Here is a 14,523-nt window from a genome sequence, read left to right as displayed (position 1 = left end):
TATTTCCTTAAATCATAACTACAAACACTAAGGACGGGTTGTTTCGGAGAATTTGAACAATTCATTAAATTTCAACGTTCATTGTCGGGTTTTGTGAAAGTCCTATTCAATTTCTGTTATTAAATCATTATTGATGGAGTTTTACCTACCATTAAAACTCTTATTATGTTGTCTTGCTTATCCAGAATATATAATGTGAGATATCGCGCTTATTTCTCGCCAGCGCCGTCGCATCTGCTGCCGTAATCTTGAATTTCCCGCCTTTCTTTTTGTAACACCCTTCAGTTGTCTATTGTCACCTTAGCAGTTGGCGTCCTGAGACGCCATCTTGATTCAATTTGGACTCACCAAGCAGAGCTTAAGTATATTCTGGATAAGCAAGACAACATAATAAGAGTTTTAATGGTAGGTAAAACTCCATCATTATGTGTGTCGTTGCTTATCCAGAATATATAATGTGAGAAGTGTTTGTTATCGCTTGGTGACAATTCTAAAGCCAAAATTGTGACTATTACTGTATTGCTTGAAATAACTTAGTCAAAGACTGAGAGTGAATGGGGGGATTCAGCACCTCAACATTGAGAACTCTGATTTGCTTTTTATAATATTTCTTGAAAGTGTTTTCTGAACGCCAGTTTCCTCTTTCCAAAATGGTGTCTATAGGGCAGTCTTCCAGCCAACTCCTTGAGGCTACTGCTGATCTCAAACTCCCAGGGGAGGCGTCAATCCCAGCGTCCTTCAAAATAGTTTTAATCCATCCACCAATAACAGTTCTTGAGGCTGGTCTTGCAGGCCCCAGTGTGGAAATAAACAGACATTCAACACCAGCTTCCTGTCTCCTGTTCTCACTCAAGAACATAAGTTTTCTCAACCAAAATATAGGATCTATATTACGATCCTCTGCTTTGCAAAGCTTCCAACCAGACTGTCTATGTGTAGAGGTGTCCGTCTTAGAACCAAAAATTGGCCATAATATAATGTGATCATCATTGTCAACAAGATTATCAGGAGATGTATGTAGCAAGGTCAGATCATGTACTCGTCTTCCTGACGCCAGTAGTAAAATAACAGCACATCTACGAGATGCTTCGAAAAGAGTCAGGTCCTTTGGAGGATTTTTACAAAGCCAAGACACCAAGAGTCCTGGATCCCAAGTAAATGCTCTAGGTCTCTCATTTACAGAATTCCTTATACCTCTCATCACTCGCTTGACCAAGGGATGATTACTAGTCCTCAAATCGCCATTGGGGTCACACAAAACCGACACTGCAGACTTGTGAAGCGTTATGGTACTGGGAGCCAAGCCTTTTTTCACTCTTAGGTATGCTAAAAACCGTGCCAGCTGAGATTCCGAAGGGTTATTAGGACAGGTATTGTTAATGGAGCACCATTCCTTCCAGCTCTTCCATGCCATGTGATAAGTTGAAAGCGTAGATTTGCGCCAACCCGCATTCAATAGAGCTTTCTCTTGCTGTGACCAATCGTTCAATGCTTCACTCCACCCCCAATCTTCCACACCTGTAGTTGGAGCTTCTGGACCTGTTGAGGATGAAGTCCTGTCGATAAGTCTATCAAGTTGTCGACCAACATGGGTATTATGTGAGGTTGGTCTAGGGCTCTTTTCTTTAGGTCTGGTAACCAAAACACTTTTGGCCAATCTGGGGCTACAACCAGATACACCCCTGACGACTTGTTCAGGTGTGCCAGCACTCGTGGCATTAAGCAGGGGGGAGGAAAGATCCATGCCAAGGGGAAATGCCAACTCCTGCTGAACGCATTGTGAAACATCGCTCTCTTGTCGTGGGGATCTATCGAGACATACTGATCCACGACGTGAGCTCTCGAAGAAGCGAATAGATCCACTACTGGACTGCCCCACTTGTGAAAGACAGCTCCTACCGCTGGGGGTAGGAGGTGCCATTCTGGTAATGTCATCCCTCGGGATAGATGATCCGCGAGACCATTGTAGCGTCCCGGCAAATACTGCACTTGTAAAGAGATTCTGTGCTCGTCCAAAAGCGCGAGAATCTGAAATGTCAGATGAAGGAGACCCATTGACTTGGTGCCTCCCTCGTTCCTCAAGTAGGCTACAACTGTCCTGTTGTCTGATTGAATGAGTAACGAAGAACTTCTCAAATTCTGAGTCAGAGATGTTAAGGCATTTAAGATTGCTGTCATCTCCTTCATGTTGCAATGTCCCCCCCTCTGACTGTCTGTCCAACAACCCGACAGAGGTACATCGTCGATCAGGGCTCCCCAGCCGTGATCCGCCGCATCTGTGGTCAGAAAATGTGTTGGGCTGGGAACATGAAGAGTTGAAACATGATCTAAGTTGTTCATCCACCATTTCATTTCCGACAAGACTTCCTTCTTTATCGGAGATTTCTGCTGAGGGGTCAGCTTCAGCATTAACTGCAACTGTAATTGTATCAGTCGAGTATGGAGTCGACCTCTGGGGACCACAAAGGTAGCAAAATTCAACTTTCCTAAAATACTCTGAGCTTCTTTCAGAGTCCATCTTCCCTTTGTCACGAGGCTCTGAAGTGAGTTCCAAAGACCTTGTCGTCTGTATTCGGTTAAGGTCTTCTGATTCAGATGGGGGTTCCAAACAATTCCTAGATATTCCACTGACTGTGCTGGCTGACGGACACACTTTTGGAAATTTACCGACCAACCTAACCGCTCCAATAATTGAAGAGCTTCTCGTGTTTGACTGAGGAGGACCTCTCTGTTCTGATGAGCCAGGAGAAAGTCGTCTAGGTACACAATGATCCTGATACCCCGTCTCCGCAGGATTTCTGCAATCCAATTTGTGATGGCTGCAAAGGCCTGTGGTGCACTGCTCAGGCCTTGAGGCAGGCATGTCATCTGTAAGTGAAGGCCTCCGTAATACAATCTCAGAAAGCAACGGTGAGCTTTTGCGACCGGTATGTGGAAGTAGGCCTGTGAGAGGTCTATTTTTGTCATCCAATCGTTGGCTTGAAGAAAGTGTGGGACCTTGTGGTGAGATATCAGAGAAAACTTTTTCCAAGCTACATCTAAATTGAGAGCTTTTAAATTGAAGATTGGTCTTCTTGAGCCGTCGCTCTTTTGAACCAGAAAAAGTGTTGATAGGAAGGAGGCATTGTCGCCAGCTCTTTCCAATGTACCATCTCTCATCATCTTTCTTATTTCGAGTGTCATTTCCGGGGTTACTTTTGTTTTGAATCTCCTTGCGAGAGCTTGGCTTGGACTTATCAACAAGGGCTTTCGGATGAATGGTATGCGGTATCCCCTTATCATACGTAAGATGGTCTCTGGGGCATCTAGGGTCCGCCATTCTATCCAATAATCCTGTAGTTGACCGGCCCGAAATGGTTGATAGTCATCTGTTGAAGCGGCCACGAGAGGTCTGCCCCCTCGCGCCACGCTTCTGTTCCCTACCCCTACCCCTCGCTCGGGAGGAATACTGGGGGTCTCGCCCGTGGTCTGCCCGCCGGGGAAACGAGGGAAATGCCATCTTTTCCTTTGATGTCTGCTTGGGGGGAAAGGCAACAACCTCCTTAGATGTTGAAGGGCGGTTGTGCGCCGAGTGGCTACCCTGAGGTAGGCGCACTTGACTAAAGCACTTTGTTATACCACCCAGTTTCTGCAACTGTGCGGACAGTGCTTCTTCCCCAAAAAGATGAGTGGAAGAAGGAGGAATTCTGCTGAATAGCTTCCGTTCCACTCCAGTCTTACAGCTGCTCAAAATCTTATCCCTTCTGTGCTGAATGATTTCAGCTCGCTTTCCGCAGGTTATCTGCAAGATATCGTCAGAGCATTTTATAAAGTCGGAGTCCTCTCCTAACAGGCTGTCCAGTTGTTCCTCTAAAGCCTCGCCTGACAGAGAACTTTCTGAACTGCTTCCCCATTTTATGAGTTTTTGGAGAGCCTGTTGAAGGCACTCTCTCTGCTTCAATGAGGCATGCGTTACCGCAGCCAGCATCTTTTCCATAGCCGGAAATATTGGCGAGGCGGAGTCAAATGCCAGCACCTCGCAGTTCACCTCCAGCTCCTTGAAGCCTGGATCAGCTACATATTCTTTTAAAGTGGATGCGTAGCGGACATTGGCCCACTCGCTCGAGTTGAAGCGTTGGAGATTCTCCACCAAACCCAGATGTGTTGCAGAAGGTTTTGGCGCTGCAGACTCCTTCAGAACAGTAGAGGGACCCGGCATCTGATACTGCCTTTCAGGCGACAACGAGCAAACGCTCCCAGATGCATGCGAGGGTGCCACTATACTTGGCGTGCTGACAGTGGCTTCCTGCGTTGACCTGTCCATGACAAAATCTTGCAGGGTCTTGACTTGACATGCTAATCTTTTGAGCAGATGTCTGTCATTCCGCTTACGTCTCTTCGTGCGCCTGCGTCGCCTACTATTTTGCGACGCCGAACCGCTAGATTGCGAGCTCGACGAACTTGTTGATATTGAACGGCGTCGCCTCTTTCGATCACGTCGTTTAGAGGTTACGTCATCTTCTACATGGTCCTTGTCTGAGGCCATTTTAACCCCGTGCACAAAATGAAGACGCTAATAACTGTCAAAAATGTTCGCACTATCACTTAGCACTAATTTTCATAAAAATTTACGACAATTTGCGGGTAGCAACAGATATTCTTTTCGTTAAAACAATCCCAAACGAAAATTACACGACCGGCGTGGGTGAAAAAACGCCAAAATTGAATCAAGATGGCGTCTCAGGACGCCAACTGCTAAGGTGACAATAGACAACTGAAGGGTGTTACAAAAAGAAAGGCGGGAAATTCAAGATTACGGCAGCAGATGCGACGGCGCTGGCGAGAAATAAGCGCGATATCTCACATTATATATTCTGGATAAGCAACGACACACATAAAGTCTAGTTTCTTGACAGAACTGAAATAATAACAGAACTTGAAAAAATCTTTCACAGAACTTGAAAATTAAGTTTGAAATTGTTCGAATTCTCCGAAACAACCCGCCCTAAATATTCTTCATCTTGATGCTCACCACTCTTCTAGACACAAGCGTCAGCTTCTATAGAAGAGGAACATTAAAAAATCAAAAGCAGTGAGAACTAATTTTACTAATTATTTTAGTTATTTAATAAAATAAAAATAACTAATATAATGGGGCAGGGGTTCTCATACCAATTCAATATAGGCTCCTCGCACAATCTTGGCCCCGAAATAGAATCCCTGCCTGTCGGCCTGCTCCAGATCTGTCACCACTTCATTGTAGGCATCCTTGAGATAGGTTTGGTATGTGTTGAACACCACTGCTTTCTCCTGTAAACAATAAGATAATGATTTAATACCCTGCAAATAATATTACCTACAAGAATGAGATAGGGATAAAGGCTGAAAAGGTAAGCTGACTATTCAGATCTTGTTATAAAAAAAAAACTATTGCCCTTTCAATCTCACCACTGATAGTATCGTCCACTCTAGAATGAGAAGTGCGGCAAACAAATAGGAGAGTAGAAAACCAGAGCTTGCCATTGGCAACGCGAAAACAAATCAGAAGAACGAATTTTAGAATCACACTCATCACAGTCAGAGCTAACCTAAAGGGAATCATTCCTTTCCTGATTGCCGGGGATTGAACAGATTCATTTGATTCCCGTCGTATTCCCATTCCGGCTGTGCCAATTTTTTGCCCCTCGACAGAATGTACGAAAATCTAGACTATTTTACACAACCCTCATAAAGGATACTTTTATTAATTTTTAATTAAATTGTAAATTTATATTAAATAAGTACAATAACACAAAAGTTATGCCATTTTTACTACATCAATAAATTCAGGACAAGTTAGCACAAAAATTACAAATTCAGTTCCTATGGTCAGTTTCAGTCAAAATAACTTTAGATGGGATGGTTTAAATTAATGTCGAACAATGTAATTTATAAAGCCTGTAAGTGACCACCCACATACAGTGTCCTTTATTTGATCTGTAATATATGTGCACCTTTAGAAGCAAGGAGCAATACACTCTTTTATATGCATATTGTAATGTACAATGAAAGCTGTAACTCACTGTATTGTATTTCCTCATCAGCTCCAAGGTGATTCGGGAAATGGCGGGCTGGAAATAAGTGTGTTCAGCATCCACCATCACTCGCACATCCATCTCTTTAGCTGCCTGCAAAAGAGAGTTTTATGGTTAAAGGGAGGAGATAAATAATACAATGCAGGTGCATTTAAATTCAAAAAAGAAACTGAAAAGATTTAGGAAATTCGAATAGCAAATTGGCAGATTGTGGTAAATCTCATCTCAATAAACCAGTATCAGTGCACTCGCTCTAAATGGGGCGCTGTACCAAACTCAAGAAACCAATGTCCAGTAATATGCTGATTTATAGAATTCACCGGGTTGACGACCGATTGCCGCCTATCACATAGATGAATTAATTTCCTAAGATTGATGATGAAGCGGTCGAGTTAAACGGAGGGCGATGGAACAATTTCTATTTCAACTGACATAATCTTGGAGTGCAACGGAGGTCAACCTCATCAGGGGACGATATATTTTTACTAGACAAGGTGTAATTTTATTTCAATAAATACATTCTACCTAATTGACATATTGTCATTTTTCTGCATCTCTGAAAGGTTGACTATAGCCAGCTGGCTACTGACGTCAGCATAATTCTTTAGCATAGTATGAAGCCACGTCACAGTCAGACTCCTATAAATGTAACCCCTCTTCTTTAATGGTGGTGCTACATGCTTGCCAAGCCTCGGCAAGCACTCACAAGTTCGAACGTTTGGATCGGGCGTTTGGCTTGGCTTCCATAGACTTGCAAGCGCTTGCCGCCGATCGGGACGGTGTTGGTATTTTGTGCAGATGTCAAAGGATCCTTACGGCAAATGCTTGCGAAGCATCCATACGTTCGCATGTTCATTAGTAGAACTTCAGAACTGGCGACGGACGGATGCCGTTTTCGCTCAGTGCCGTTTGATATAAATTGTATTAAAATGGAATAAACCATATAATGTTGTTATTATTTTGTTTCATAATTTTAAAATACTAGTGTAATTTATTAAGACTTGTTTTATGCAAAAACTATAAGGGCGTAAATAAATTAATAATATTTTATTAAGTAATAATTTATCAATTATTATAATAAAACATAAATTTAAAAAAAATTATTTTCCTTTTATTTTGTTACACGTTAAAATAAAAAAGATTAACGTAAACATATTGACCTAAGCAGTTACATCGACGTCCACCACGCTTGGATGCTTCGAACATACTGGAGCACTCGCAAGCGTGTTGATATCGATGTTCGATTTGACTGTACTTGCCAAGCATTTTGACAAACGACTTGTGACAAGCGTGTAGACGTAGCATTATTTTTTAAATAATTCATTACTCTGTCGGAAAATAATTGTCCATTGCACGCACCTGCACGACTTGGTTAAGCCGGCGAATCATGTTTCGGAACATCTCCTCCTCCTTGGGCGGCAGGCGGGAGATGATACGCCGCATCTGCCCGGTCTTGGGGTCAGGGATCCTGAAAGTCTCCGACAGGGCGAAGTTCTCGTCCATGATGCCGGACCAGGGAAACAGATGCAGGATACTGCAAAAACACCACAAAACGAGATTAGATACTTCTCGTTAATGTTGCTAAATAGATTAACGATAATAAAAAACGTAGCAAACAATTTGGTTAAGGATGTGGCAACATTGCAATCTTTACTGAAATAGACCACTACATATAGAAAAATCCCCACATGAGAATCACACAACTCTTCCCTCACGGTGCAAAAAAATTCCCTGCACTTCGGTGCTGTACACTCAGTGTAAAAATTGTTTTATTAATTTAAGTTGTCTAAAAATCAACAATTTACAAGAATTCAGTATTAGTAATCGTTATAATAATATTACACAAGCAAGTAAAAAATTTGAAATATTTTGTGACCTTGGAACAACAAAATTCTATCTGACTCGGCAATGTTAAGCGTTATTGAACTCTAAATTAGTACTCTCTAGAGCCCAATATCACATGATATTGCTGTGTCAAAAGGAATCTTCAAGAATTCCCTTTGAGTAGAAGTTTGCAGTTAGTACTTTGGGTATGAGTGTATACGGCAGACGTTAGCGTAATAATATCATAGATATTAGACTACCAGGTACAAAAAAATTGCAATATTTCATGGCCTCGGATCAACAAGGTTCTATCTGACATGGCAATGTTATGCAATATTGAACTCTAGAGCCCAATATCGCATGTAACGAAATATTTGTGGATAATTTTTCAATGAAAACTGCAATAGTTCTCTTTGAACATTTGAGATTGCGCCACTTGCGTTTGCACGTAGAGTGACGAGGGGGGAGTGTGTACGACCGACATTAGCAAAATAATATATACATAATATTATACACATTAAATATAAGAAAAATCGGCCATGCATAAAACAAATGATAGTATTGTGTCCATCAGCGGTATATTGGAAAACTTTTGCCGAATTTTTCGACAAAACGTTTTTTCTGTTACGTTTGAAAAACATTTATAATATATATTGAAATTACTTAATCCAATATGTATATAAATGTATTGAGAAGGAATTCCTACAATAAGAATTCTGTGTTTATATACATTGACCATATCAGTTTAGTTAACAGCACCGGAAAGGAAAGGTTAAGAAGTTTAGTTTTTCAAACCTTAAAATTTATTATGGATAAAAAATGGCTTTAAAGTACATTAGAAGCTTAAGTTTTGCGTGGGTTGAATCCCATAGATGATGTTGCAGATAGTGAATGAATAATAATAATCATCATTTTGTGATTAACTAATAGTTTACTTGGTGAATTGGGGTGTTAGGTGGAAAAGATAATACACTACTATGTAATGGCAAAGACGACTATGTCTATCATTCTTTTCAAATAAGCTTAAATATTCACGAAGAGGAAAAAATTGCATTTAAAATAGAGCTAATAAATGGCACTGGTGGTCTGCAAAATTTATCCAACCAATGGAAGACTAAATAAAATGATTCTAACCTAATTGTAATTATGTATAAATAATGGGGTATTATCACAAACTATGAATACGGTCAAAAATGGGTGGAAGATTTACGACGGGTTGTTTCAGAGAATTTGACAAATTCATCAAATTTCACAGTCAATTTTCAAGGACTGTGTAAGTTCTATTCAAGTTCTATTATTATTTCAGTTTTTTGAAGCAACCGGCCCATGTTGATATAATAACAGAACTTCAATAGGACTTTCTCAGAACCTGAAAATGAACTTTGAAATTTGATGAATTGTTCAAATTTTCTGAAGCAACACGTCCTTAAAGTTTGTTTTTCTGATGCATTCATTGTACTAAAAGTGTGTAATTTAAATTTTTTCATTAACGTCAACGCCACCGAATTCGCGTATAAACACGAACATGTCGTTTTGGCGGCAAATCGAAAATGGCACATTTTAAATAGTTATAGAAAATTTATTCATTAACATAAAAATACCTTCATTATTGAATTTTTTTTTTGAGAAATAAAATAAAAAACAGTGAAAATACCCAATTAATTCAAATAAATACATAACATTATGGTGTGGTACATAAGGTTTTGATTTACTGACAATGGAAAATTTAAGGAAGTCTCAGGAAATCTACCTTTTGAGTATCTATGATCCTAAATGAATTTCGAAAAGCTTTTTAATTATTTATACTTGGAATAAATATTTTTTTGTTGGCATTGTTGTCGGTTTTTTTTTCAAACTATTATGTACTGAATATTTCAACTGAAGGCACTGTAGTCAACATTGGCATCAGAGCAAAGGAAAAAACAAGCATCTGACCCCAGAAGCACCTTTTATCCAAAGTTATAAAGATTTTTATGTTAGTTTTGGCGGCACTTGCGTGGGATGCTTATTTTATAGATAATTTGAAAGATATCAATGGTAGATAATAGCGACAAGCTAGTCGAAAAAAGCAATTCTACCAAGGAAGAACAGAAATATTTAAGGGGAGAAGTACTATTAAAAAATAGGCAAATATACAGTTAAATGGGACACGATTAAGTGCACATTTCATTTGAAATAGGATAACAATGAGAAACAACTATTTCAGTAAACGAAAATGGAAAATAATACATTTTAACGGCTATATCGATAAAAAAATTGATAATTTGACAACTTTACTTAACTAACCTCAAAATTTTCACATCAATAACGATGGCCGCCAAGTAAGCAATCGATTTTAATTTAGCGAAATAACCATTAAATTGTATTATTTCACATCTCATTATTATCAAACTGACACAAAGTGTTTTTTTACAGTGCGTATTAATTGTGTCCCACTTTTCTGTATATTTACCAAAAAATATTTCACATAAATTACGCGGATAGATTTTTTTCAGAGAATACTGGGGATGAATTTTATTAAGGTTCGGGGTTTGGGGTTCGGGTCCCACCATTGTTTGTTGGATTACTTTCTTACAGGTGGGGTGTTCGGCTCCACTAGTTTGTCCCAAGGAAATAAGTGCACCACACTGAAAATTGTCACAAACTCTCTGACGAAATAAAACAAGACAAGTAATCTACACAGAGTTAAAGAAAGAAGGAAGAAGAACGAACAAACAAACTTTGGTAAATATACAGAAAAGTGGCACATGGTTAATACGCACTTTGAAAAGACACCTGTATCAGTTAGATAATAATGAGAAGTAAGTATTTCAGTTTCCGGAAAGGAAAATAATATATTTGATAGTTTTTTCGTTAAAATTAAAATCAAATGCTTGGCGGCCATTGTTATTGATGTGAAAGTTTTAATATTAGTTTTTTCTTCTTTTATTTAACCCAAAAAAAATAAGAAACCTCAGAACCTTAAATAGGTTCTTAGGTTTTTAGATTGGGCTTAATTAAAAAATAAATTGTAAAAAACTTTCCAAAAAAACTATTTTAATACTTGTATAAAGAAAAAACATCTAAATTATAAGATTTTTTTTTACAAAGTAGCTATTAATTATAAAATGCATTATTTTCCATTTTCGGTTACTGAAATAGTTGTTTTTCATAGTTATCAATTTAAGTGATGTGCTTATTAAGGTTGAGAGTGTCCCACTTTTCTGTAGATTTACCCAAACTTTTTACAATGCTAACACCAAATTGAAGCCCAATAGCAATACGCGTATGTGCGATTTTGACGGTTTGCAGTTATGAATAAAGTTTCATTTAAGTATACTTTTTTATTTACGTGTTTGTGAAGCAATATGCAACCACATTAGTTAAACTAGTTTTTTTTATAAATTAATTCTCACACTCATAAACATAAAAAAACTTTCACAAAACTTGAAAATCATCTTTGAAATTTGATGAGTTATTCAAATTCTTTGAAACAACCCGTCCTGAGTGCTCTATTCCAATATCGTGGAGCACAATATTAGTGTTGTGAATGTTGCAATATGTTTTTTATGTTTATGAGTGTGAGAAGTAATTTATAAAAAAAACTAGTTTAACTAATGTGGTTGCATATTGCTTCACAAACACGTAAATTAAAAAGTATACTTAAATGAACTGAAAACAACACGTTCTTGGAGAGTTTTACCTATAATGGAACAATAGAATATTTTCATAACCTAAAATGAGTGGAAGATTTAAAGTTTATTTTTATGATTCCGATCATCATACTAAAAATGTGTAATTTTAATATTTTCATTAACTGATTTTAAAAACTAAAACCACACATTACTAAACAATTCCAACAGGCAACAATGTCAATGTGACGTAGAAAACGCTACTGGCTGGTAAGATGGCTGTAACCAAAGCTGACCGGCATAGTAATGCCATAGTCACAAACAGGTCATTTTGGCGGCAAGTGAAAGAAAATTTATTTGTTAACATAAAAATTACATCACTAACGCAATTTTTTTCGACAGAAAAAAGTGTGAAATACCCAGTTGCTAACAAGTTACAAGTAATATGATTTTCAGGCCAAAATACTTAAAATATATTTATCAAACTCAATCCAGCAACAAGTCCTCTTTTGGTGGTCAATCAGTAAGTAGTACCAAATAAACATCAATAGTAATTTTATGACCAGCAAAGACACCAATGACACATACGTTGAAAACGTTATTTGGGATAAATCAGTAGTTATAAGCCTTAGTTGTAAGTCACAAGATATATGTCTTAGATGTAAGTCACTAGTTATTACTAGAAACGCCGCTATATAAATCAGCCAAATATTCATTATTATTATGTGTAATGGTAATCAGTGTGGTGAACAGCTCTATGATCAAAGATAGGCTGTGTGTAGTTTTTCAAGTTCGGCTATGAATTATTATTATATAAAGAATATTGGAAAATGACCATTTAATTATCATCTTCCGCTGTCGTGGCCAGCTGAATAAATAAGCGTACATGTCCACATGACTATCGAATTCATAGAAAAAAAGGATTATACGGTTCTTAATGATATGTTCAAGATCCTACCCCTTGGTGTCGCTGGTGATGTTCTTGAGGAAGGACTTGACATCGGGGTTGTCAGCCTTGTCTCCAAAGTACTTCTGCAGGTCCGCGATGGTCTTGTGGTGGGTCAGCACGTTACCCTTGCCTCCCGCTAGGTCGTTCATGTAGCCACGGGCCTGCATGATTACCTCCGACAGTTGGAGCTGGGGATGAAAGGAACATCAGTTATGTTAGTCTCACACACAGATTCAGTAAAAATACATGCCGTTGAAGTACCTACAAATGAAAACTAGCTATTGGTGAACAGGAATCTAATGTTTATTCAGGATAACGTATTATCATATTGTTACTCATGCTATATATAGCAGGAATGGAAAAGTGAAAATGATTTAACGTCCCCTTACAGTAGTCCAAACATTATTATTTTTATAAACCCAATAATGACCATGAAATCGACTTATCCGCTTTGATCTTGATTTTATTTACTTTATGTGATGATGATGTGATCACAATTAGATGAATAGCTCAAACCATCCGAGAAACAGCATTTATCGGGAATCACAGTCATCAAGAAGGAAAGCTTACAGAAGGACGTATTGCAGATGAAAGAAAAACAAGGAAGAAACCATTCAATATTGCTCTCCAAAAATGCCAAGAGTCTGAAAACAAAACACAAATGGATAGCATAGCTACGTCTATGCATAGCAACGAATTCCGAAAGTTTTGGCAAAAAACTTTGAACGTGCTGAAACCCAAGAGAAAAGTTTCACTATGCGTCAGAAACATTACAGGAGATGAAAACATAGCGAACAAATTCAGAGATTTCTTTTCTTTATGTGAGGATCAAGGAGAAACCATCTGTAATAAAACGTACACCAGCGGCCAATGATGACCTGCTCATAAATGTTACTCCTGAAATGGTTTTGGGTGCGATGAGGTACGACGCCATTAGTATTGAGCACATACGGTATGCAGGAGATCAGCTCTGCACTATTCGAACCGCCCTATACTACAGCCTCCTAAGACACATATATGATGATGGACATGACTCAAAAATTCCAATTTTAGGAGCTTTTGACGTTTTTTGTTATAAAACTCTTTTTTCATACTTGGCGAAACCACGACAACAGCACTTTAAACTAATCTCAACGAACTGACTCGCCCACTGTCTCTTCTACACGTGATAACCTCTACTCTCCAAGAAGTTTCTCGACGGAGCAACAAAGCAAATGACTCAGCCGAGCACTCGGCACTTACAATTCTTCCATAAAACCAACACGCGCTATTGTTTCTCTATCTGCACAGACAGACTGAGCAGCATCGCGTGGCGGGGTACATCTAGAAGAAAATAAGATCATTAAGAGAATTGGTAGCTACACATTATTTATCCTTAGGCCAGGAAATATAGTAGTCCCTAGTCCTGACTAGAGTACATACCGGGATGCCCGACAGCTAAATTATGAAGTTAGTGCTGTTGCTAGTAGACTTCACAGTTTAAATAATTTGTTTATGTAATACGCTTGCGGTAAAACAACACACAACGAGTACCAACAACAATTGCCGCCATTTGCAAACTATCGTAGCTCGATGGCACTGACTTAACGTGACACTTCCAAATCCATCGCGCGCCCTGGCTTGTACTGTAGTCGGCCCTGATAATTATTTCTCTTCAGCCAGGGAAGTCAAACGGTTGACATCATTTTAACAAATTAATAATGGTTCATTAAAGTGAAGGAAGATCTTAATGTTGCCATAAATTAAAAATGCAATGAGGGAGGACTCACCAGAAGCTGCGGCCTGCCAAGAGCTGTCACCTTGATGGCCATGATGCCGGTGCCAAAAGTGGCCCCTGAAAATAACATCAACATTTGGTAAAAAATTTCATCAACATTTAGTGAAAACATCAACAATATTTAGCGAAAATATTCATCAACACGTTGTAAAAATGTCATCAGCATTTAGTGAAAATATAAGCAACATAGAGTGAAAATGTCATCAGCATTTAGTGAAAATATAAGCAACATAGAGTGAAAATGTCATCAGCATTTTTTTTTTTTTTTTTTTTTTTCACATTTAAACCCGCTAAACTACTTATGTAGTT

The 14,523-nt window shown here is 38.5% G+C and overlaps 2 protein-coding genes across 2 annotated transcripts in view; both read right to left on the bottom strand.

Moving 5' to 3' along the window:
- Positions 1–14,523, bottom strand: part of slgA (proline dehydrogenase slgA) — a 109,395-nt gene that overhangs the window by 11,847 nt on the left and 83,025 nt on the right. Inside the window, exons 5-9 of the mRNA XM_089645179.1 lie at positions 14,207–14,271; positions 12,447–12,625; positions 7,413–7,587; positions 6,042–6,146; positions 5,152–5,289 (exon numbers count right to left, since the gene is read on the bottom strand). Coding sequence (XP_089501305.1) covers positions 5,152–5,289; positions 6,042–6,146; positions 7,413–7,587; positions 12,447–12,625; positions 14,207–14,271 — 662 coding nt within the window. The remainder of the gene's footprint in view (positions 1–5,151; positions 5,290–6,041; positions 6,147–7,412; positions 7,588–12,446; positions 12,626–14,206; positions 14,272–14,523) is intronic.
- ng3 (new glue 3) lies at positions 3,365–4,690 on the bottom strand. The gene has a single exon (XM_089644991.1). The coding sequence runs from the start codon at positions 4,523–4,525 to the stop codon at positions 3,365–3,367; it is 1,161 nt and encodes a 386-aa protein (XP_089501117.1). The 5' UTR covers positions 4,526–4,690.

Source organism: Hesperophylax consimilis, chromosome 22 (assembly GCF_061612785.1).
Source record: "Hesperophylax consimilis isolate HC1 chromosome 22, BYU_Hcon_1.0, whole genome shotgun sequence".
NCBI classification, from domain to species: domain Eukaryota; kingdom Metazoa; phylum Arthropoda; class Insecta; order Trichoptera; family Limnephilidae; genus Hesperophylax; species Hesperophylax consimilis.
This window is presented reverse-complemented; position numbering and strand designations above follow the sequence as displayed.